The 8820-nt window shown below is 41.5% G+C and overlaps 1 protein-coding gene across 3 annotated transcripts in view; it reads right to left on the bottom strand.

The window, feature by feature from the left end:
• Positions 1 to 2903: 2903 nt before the first annotated feature.
• The window catches only part of LOC118784510 (transmembrane protein 65-like), a 52770-nt gene continuing 46853 nt past the window's right edge, over positions 2904 to 8820 (bottom strand). For all 3 annotated transcript variants that reach the window (XM_036538770.1, XM_036538771.1, XM_036538772.1), the window contains exons 7-8: positions 5548 to 5653; positions 2904 to 3206 (exon numbers count right to left, since the gene is read on the bottom strand). In XM_036538770.1, coding sequence (XP_036394663.1) covers positions 3072 to 3206; positions 5548 to 5653 — 241 coding nt within the window. In that variant the 3' untranslated portion in view covers positions 2904 to 3071. The remainder of the gene's footprint in view (positions 3207 to 5547; positions 5654 to 8820) is intronic.

Raw genomic sequence — 8820 nt, 5'->3', positions numbered from 1 at the left:
TACATGAATGAGAACTCATCCAAATTGTTGATGAATGAACAATTTCTCAATGAATGAAATATTTCATGATGTGCCAAAATTAAAACACAAACAGGCCACAAGTAGGGCCCTGCAGACGAGTGGGAAGCAGGTTGATGTAGGCCAGTTTTTTTGCATTTTCACGTGTAATCTGTTCTGGTTCGATTTCCTCATATCTTTCATATGAGAAGTTTGGAGGCCCTTTGTATACAAATGTCCGCTCAGCAGATGTGTCACATCTTTATGGAATCGAAATAGTCTGAAGAGCGGACTCTTGGTCCTTTCAGTTGGCCATACAGTGGACAACGATGCACAAAACATGATCTGCCAATTGAAGGTACTTTGATGATATGAAAAAAGCTGACTGCCGATAACTGCACTAATGATTAACAACTTCTGAAAGAAAACAGGCTTAAATCAGTTAGTGTACACAGTTAGTAGCAGCAGTATGAAAGTCACTTCATAAAAAAGAGACAAATTTTCAACAATGAAGATGAGGAGCTTAATTTGCAAGTTGTGTGTTGTTAAACACACTTGTGATGCAAATAGCAAATACAAATAGAGAATGTACATTTGTACTTTTGAAACGTTTCTTCTGTTAAAATTTGTGGACTGTAGAGCCCAGTAATGACATTCTTTCCTTTGACAATTTAGTGATGATGCAATGACAAATCACTTGATGGGCTATTGGCATATAATATCCAAGTGAGAACCCAGCACAGCATGTCCTTTTAAGGACAAAAGATGCTATTTGTGGCCTTTCATGACAACAACAACAGTATGCTTTGTCCAAACGAAATGTTTTCCGGGACATATTTCACAAAGCTATGAAAATAATGTGACTGTAACATATTTGGCCCAAATGTTTCGACCGCTGTGCTCAACTGAGTATGTCAATCTTATGTACAAAAAAAAAAATTCACAGCATTAAAATGGAAAAACTGAATTACTACTTTGCAGAATCACTGCTGTTCCTGTGAGGATTTAAAGTGGAGTGTTTCCATATTAACTGTTAGGGTTTGTGTGCTTCTTATCCATTTTCCAAGTAAAAGTGAAAAAAATCAAGATTAAGTTTAATTCAGTGAATCATATACAGAGTCCTCTGTAAACATGCGCATTAAGAGATTAGAGCTTTCAGGGAATCACAGTGTAAACTGAACAAATAATTAATACATATCTTACTACAAGATGTACTTAATTCCTGCATTCTGTTCTGAGTCTTCATACCCACCATCATCACTGGAATAAATAAATAAAACAATAGAATGCCATAAAGTGTCAGCTGTCGACCTTACAGCCCTACTCAGTTTATATGGATGGCCACAGATTTGTCTTTTGGCTTTACATTTTCATTAAAATCAGAACCCTTGACCATCACCTCCTAAAGACATCTAGAATACAAACTCTTTGCTGTAGGTACATTATGTGTCAAGCCACAGGAGACTCCATACAAAAGAAATAAACAACTCTGTCCACGGATGTGCTTCACAAGGATATTACAAACAATACACCTGCAAAAAACCTCATTCAAATCTCATCCCATCAATAAAAATACATAAATGTATCAAACTATTTCATTCCGTCTGCCTTCAGTTAAATATAGTACAAACTATGTTCTTACAGAGCAGTGTAATACACATAAAAGGAGAACGGGTAAAAACCAGGGAGGTTGCTCAGTAAGGGCTTCCACTACAGTCCTCCTTACAAGATTCTATAATTCTTCTACTACTTCCTGTGAACAGGAATGTTCAGGAATGTCATCTGCACATGAAACTCAAGTACAGTTGACTACTGAACCTTCACCAAGCCCTGTAACACTATGCCTAACCACAAACTACACTACATAATGTGAGTTTAGACAGTTATAAGGAAATAAGCAATAAGAGAACCTAAAAATGAAGTGTGTTTAACATGGTCTTCAAAGAAAGGTGTGCAGGACAACAATGAGGAACTGGGATGCAGAGACCTCCCCTGCCCACTTTCATTCAGTCAGAAAATGCTAAAATGCAGAACTAAAACTCCATTTATAAAAAGACCCAAATGAAGTTACTTGCAGTAACTTTTTTGCAGTCCCCCAATGCTACATGTTGTAATGCAGACACTGCTCCATAACCACAGACGCATTGACTGGACATGGGATATCATTTGCCATTGGTTTAAGGTAGGAGTTAAACCAAGGGTGGCCAAACTTGATTACAGGCATGTGCAGGTTAAGACTGGCTTAAACAAACCACGAGCACAGATGGCCACCCCTGCCTTAAGGCACAATGAAACAGGGATACAGACAGTGTAGCATGGCAACAGAACATGTGTACCTCTTATCTAACTTTGCCTTCATGTCCTTCTACGAGTCCACAATGCCAATTGGTGGCAGGAAGGTGGGACTGCAGCCCACTGAAGCCCAAAATCAAATCTGGTCTGTCTAAAGTGGTCTTGGAGAATGACTACACACCAGGAAAGCCAATTAAAAGCGCACATGGACACCCTCAGAAGTTCTTTGTCGTCCTCACACTAAGACAAAAAAACAAAAACAAAAAAAAAAAAACAAGAGTGGATGCCTGCATGGCAAATTAAGCATAACAGAATGAAATCATTGAAATTCCACTCCCCTCAAGCAGCAGTGTCAAGTTTGTGAGTTGGTCACCGAAATGTGATTGAAGTCCTCTGCTGAGCTAGAACTCCAGCATTGTGCCTGGGGCCAGAGAATGTCAGGAAGGTTATCCTACTATCTACCCAAGCTAACAGTACATGATGTGATTATAGAAAACACAGGAGCCAAGCAAACCCTAAAGCAGCTGGTAATGAGATTGGCAGTTATGACAAATTCAAAGGTACATTTGTTTTTTTTTGTTTGTTTTAGAAAATGCATACATGTTGCAGTTATTATTTAAGAAATGTAAGACATGGGCACAGTCATAGAGTCATGCTTATAGTGTTAGTATACTAGTTTAACTAGGTTTACCTAATTTACGTTTTAGCAGTAAGACAGTTTGTTGTAGAGAAGTCTGCAGTGGCTTTGCAGCTCCACAGGAAGGAAGTCCTTGTGGGAATACTCAGTTGCTGCTGGGTTCTGTGGTAGTCAGCTGCGATCCCTCCTTTCCGTCTGCCTTCTTCTCCTCTTCATCTTTGAAGAAGAGCAGCGGAAACATTCCCAGAAGACACCCAATGCCCACCCCAATGGCTTTTCCCTGGAGGAAACACAGAAAGGGGAGTCGGAGGTCATTTCCCCAAGCAATGAGGAGCACAGCAACCAGAATCAAGTGCGTTTTTGGCTCATCTTGCTCTGATGAAACTTGAAAGCACTGACATGAAGACTCTCACCAATAGACTAAGGCATAAACCACAACTCAAAACATAACAAGGAACACTCCTGTCATAGCAAATGTCATATGACCAAAAGGAATATTTCCCACAGGAAAAGTAATCTACCTCCATGAAAGACAACTGGTGATTGGTGAGGGCCAGCTTTCAATCTCAATTTACAAGTCCTTTATGTGCTCATTATCTTGATGTACAGTAGCTAAGGTTTGTTAGGAAAGTATCCTAGACCTCATAGATTGCAGCACTCATGCCAGGAGCCAGTCAGGCCATGACATCAGGCTCATCATCTTATCTTCTGTAAAGTTACTTTGTCAGCAGTTACCAGCTGTCTCTCCCTGTGTCCGCAGTGCTATACATACACTTTTTTCTATTCTTCTAACTGCTTGCCAGCGCATCACCTGAGTTTTCTGACAGTTTGCCTGTCTGGCTATGTGTGTCCCTCCTGTTTGCCTGCCTGCCGGAAATGGATCCTCCAGCCGGGTCATCAGCATGAAGGACAGAGATGACAGCTTCCAGGGAGCACATGTGGGCTTACTGACATAGACTCCGATCTGTCTGAGATCCTCACAGTACAGGTACACAAGATGCACAAAACGATTTGCCAGTCAGGTTGTCGAGATGGCAAACAAATATTTTGCAAATGGTTTTGCAATACAATGGCACTGCTCTGTATCCCGCTACCTCTTTGTGAGATTAGACACAAATGCAGTGACTTGCAACAGTTTTCCTTCAGTGTTCAGAAGTTCATGGTGATTCTCAAATGAATCATTCTGAAACAGTCAGTATTCATGGGGCGAAGGACTGTTCTTATCACTCTGACAGGGGGTTGTAGATCAACAGCCTGTATTTCAAACAATTCCTGCGAGGTCATAGAGGTATTGTTATGCACAGAGTGCCAGGGTTCAGACAGCCTGCACATGAGGCCCCTCTGAATCACCCAAATTTCTGAATCTGAATTTCTGAATCACCAAAATAAGTGCACTTATAGTAAAGCACCGTGGCTATAAAAGGTATTTCTGAAATGTCTTTTAAAACAAACAACCTCATGCACTGACATCTTATTTTACATTGTGGTCCTAAAACCCAGGTATTTACTCTGTACCAACAGATGCCACTGTGTACCTACATAGCAATCTCTGTGTACAAACACACACTGTTGTTGTTACACAAGTATAATTACACAAGCCAAGAACAGGTTTAACAGTTCTAAGTGCTTTGTGATCATGTGGATGTGTGCACAGCAGTCACATTGAACCTAATTAAAATTCACAGATATTACAGCCATTTGCAGAAGAGCAAAGAGTGTGCAGTCTTTGAGATCTTTTCAACAGCCATTGAATGCTTCTAACCCCAGAAAGGTCAGTGGCATTTTCAATATCCCATTAATTTACTTGTAATGCCTGAGCTGCTTGTCAATGGGACATGAATCCCACTGATCACATTAGATTTCTATTGGAGTTTTAGCCTGCAGAATCAACATGTGACAGACTGCTGCTGTAACAATTTAATTAATGTTTTTGTGAGTTACTGTCAAAGGGCCAATAGTTTAATCTCCTTTTACACTTGTAGAAATGACATGGTTTACAAAACTATACGTGTACATGTTCTGCACATGCTCAATTTATAAGCTCCACCTCTGCACACTTCCCTTTCAGGTGGGACAGAGATGAAGAGCTCAGCCTGTCATAAACCACCACTGAAAGCACAAACACATCATGATAAACTGCAGCTGTTCCCCTATGGATGAGACTCTATCCAAATCCTTTCTAAAAGACTCCTGGCTCCACTCTATATTAAGTGGCCCTAATACCTGTGCACTTACGCTGTACCTACAGGTACCACTGTGTACCTACACAGCAACTACAACATATATAAATGCTGTGGTTGTAAATGTAATTACACAAGCAAACAACAGGTTTAAGGTTGTGATTAAATAGGTGCAGTGCAATACACAGGTATTATGGCCATTTGCTGTAAAGTGGGACCAGAGAGTTAACACTGGAGCAGGGTTCTGCAAAAACAGGGAGAATAAAAAGGCAGGACAGAAGTAAAGGGGGGAGCCAGAGAGGAAGAAGTGGTGTGGAACAATAGTAGAAAGGGGCAGGGCCAAACAGAGGAAAGGGAAGAGGTGGAGTCAGAGAAAAGGAAATGAATGGTCAAATAGCGGAAAGAGACAGAGCCGAAGAGAGCGATGGGGCAGATACTCACAACGTGGGAGCTGAGTCGGGTCTGCCACATGTCCGCCTGTTTTGGGGTGAGGTCTGGGATCTGCATGCCCAGTCGGCAGGCCAGGGCCTCTACATACCCTGCCAGGCTGAAAACACAAACAGCACCCTCCATCAAACCCCACATCACAAGAGTTAAGACACACAGTCAGCCTGCATGCCACAGACCACTCAAACTGAAAGACAAATGTAAATAAAATGCAACATCCGTCTAAATAAAAGGTGATGTAAAGTCCTGATTATATCACAATGCAGATGGAATAAATACACACGTGTATCACTGTTGTTGTTACAGCAATTTGCAGTAATGTTTGTGTGCTGTTTTCCTTTCTTGTTTGTGTAGTAATATGCAGTGCTGTTTATGTACTGTTTTCCTCTCTTGTGTGTGTAATAATGTGCAGTGCTTTTTGTGTACCGTTTCACTCTCTTGTTTGTATAGTAATGTGCAGTGATGTTTATGTACTGTTTTCCTCTCTTGTGTGTGTAATAATGTGCAGTGCTTTTTGTGTACCGTTTCACTCTCTTGTTTGTATAGTAATGTGCAGTGATGTTTATGTACTGTTTTCCTCTCTTGTGTGTGTAATAATGTGCAGTGCTTTTTGTGTACCGTTTCACTCTCTTGTTTGTATAGTAATGTGCAGTGATGTTTATGTACTTTTTCCTCTCTTGTGTGTGTAATAATGTGCAGTGCTTTTTGTGTATCGTTTCCGTCTCTTGTTTGTATAGTAATGTGCAGTGATGTTTATGTACTTTTTTCCTCTCTTTGTTGTTTGTCTGCCCTAGGGTGCTGATGCAGATGAGCTCATCTCTGAATCTGTTTGCAGAACATTATGGTAATTGATTGATCTCCCATTCAAAGTAGCACCCTTCCTGAGCAGGTGGATGAATGCTGTAAACAACCAAAATGGAAATATGTCAGCCCCTGGCCAGGCCTGTGTCACCATTCAGTGTGTAAAGCACCTCTAATCCCTGCTTTCAGCTGCAGCCACCATGATGGATGGATACTTCCTCCAGTACGAGGCTCAGGGGGTCCTTGCTGAGAGGGCTGGGAGTATAACTGAGCAGCCCAGATGATCCCAGAAAAAAGGGGCATCAGTTCCCACAATACTTCTCTCTTCCTGTCACAGTCAATGAGTGTAGGCCCTAAAGCAGGCATCTCAGGAGAGTCCATCACTGGCTGTAGCGCTGGCGCTGAATCATCCAGCAACAGTAGCCTCGTCCCCACGACCACATTCATTTCACCAGAATAAATGCTCTGCCACTTATCTCAGATGAAGCATCATCAGTGTGCTCCAAGGATACTAAAACGTTTAACAGTCAGTTAAAGCTCGAGGGTATTGATGAAACTAAATCAAAATAATAGGCTGAATGTTCTGAGTGTCTATGTTCTTGGGTCTGCACAGCTCATATTATACTTACACAGGCTAGGGATGCGCCAATCCGATACTCAGCCTAAACTGTTATGTAAATGCTTAACTAAACTTTGAGCGACATGCTGTGAAGAGAGATGTGTCACAAGTAACACAGATGAGAAGCATGTGTCACGTGAACAGTAGCTAGAATGTGAGAGGGAGACGTGTCAGCAGCATTGTCATCATGCCAGCTGTGTGGAGTTTTTTTAAGCTCAAGGAAGAAAAAAGCAAAACAGCCAAGTACAATTTATGCAATGTGAGTGTTTCAAGAAGTGGCAGCAGCGCTGGAAACTTCAACACCACGAACTTGATTAAACACTTGAAGAAGCAACATGGAAAGGATTATGCCGAATTTATACAGGCAACGAGTGCCAAGAAGAAAAGTGTGCTGCAACAACAAACATTGCTGGAAACAATTCAGATGCTTGAGAAACTCCCTCCAGACCACGGGCACCTGCAGCTGTACGGCTGTACGCACAGTGCGTACCAAGAGATTCCCGATTTGTGAGTATTCCACGATAGAGAGAGAGAGATGTGTATGTGTATATTTGTCATGCCAATAAAGCTCTTTGGAATTGAAATTTGAAAATTGAGAGAGAAAGAGAGAAAGAGAGGTGTGTCAGAGACATTAAAAAGGAGGAGACAGACCACTCGTTGAAATATGAATGGCATTGGCCGTAACGCTCAATGTGGCGGTTGCATTAAGGGAAGTCCCGCTTTTACACCAAACAGGCAATTGCTTTGCTGGTAAAGGTATAACCTGGAAAAAGGCAGGCCTATCATATTCTTAAGGCGAAAAATGAATGCCCACAGCCCACTCTACTGTCACAGGCTGCTTCTCAGAGTCAAGGAAGGATCCTTAATGGCTGCATTTCAAGGATGCTACGTCATTGAATCCCACCGAAGGACTGTTCCGATGTCGAGGATCCTTCAAATTCTACCAAGGACTGAGTCCTTCATTCAGACAATTTTCAAGGATGCATAGCGTGTATCCTCAGCGTCCTTAAAGCACCCACAATCCTATGTGCACGTACAAGAGTCTGTGGCGCGAATTGAAGGCGGGACCTTTTCAATGACGCACACCTGCACACTCGCTAGGCTAGACAGTTCCATTATCTGTTCTCCGAATGCTAGGAAGGAGTCTTGCCTAGCCTCTGAAGGACCTGACTTGGAAGGACCCAACCTACCAAGGAAGCATCCTTGACTTTGAGAAACAGCCACAATTATAGCTACGCAGCACACAAATGGGGCAAATCTACACAATGGGTAATATTAGGTACTAAGCTAACGTCCTATATAATGTCTCTGATGGAGATCGGCACATTATTGCGCCAGCTTTTCCACCTAATATTACATGTAAAAGACAACACAATTATGTCTGACAGAATTAAAGTATAGACCACTTTTGGATTGTATGATCGTAATAGCGTGAGCATTTAACATTTAGAATTTATTGTGCTTTTTTTCCAATTTCTATCATAGTAGAAATTAGCTTGCTAACTTGGTGTATCAATTAGCTAGCTAAATAAAGTTAGCTTGCTAGTCACCTGCAGCTAGCTTTCGGCACACTGAAAAAGTAGCTATAAAACAAACAACAAACTGCGATACACCGACTTTATTAAGTACCACCTCTGAGTGTTTATTGATATTCACAGATCATGTGCAAGTCCACTTCATATTTCGGGACATTCTAAAACACTTGTCCGAGAGAAATTTGGTGATCTTTCATCGCAGTTTTGGAACATTTAGCCACATTAAGCATTTTAGAATGTCCCGAAATATTTCTCCTCCAGCTAAACGGTCTTCAATTAGGCTATGTGATCAAAGGTCTGTGAGGAAGTGCT

This window comes from Megalops cyprinoides, chromosome 10, assembly GCF_013368585.1.
Source record: "Megalops cyprinoides isolate fMegCyp1 chromosome 10, fMegCyp1.pri, whole genome shotgun sequence".
Taxonomy (NCBI): domain Eukaryota; kingdom Metazoa; phylum Chordata; class Actinopteri; order Elopiformes; family Megalopidae; genus Megalops; species Megalops cyprinoides.
This window is presented reverse-complemented; position numbering and strand designations above follow the sequence as displayed.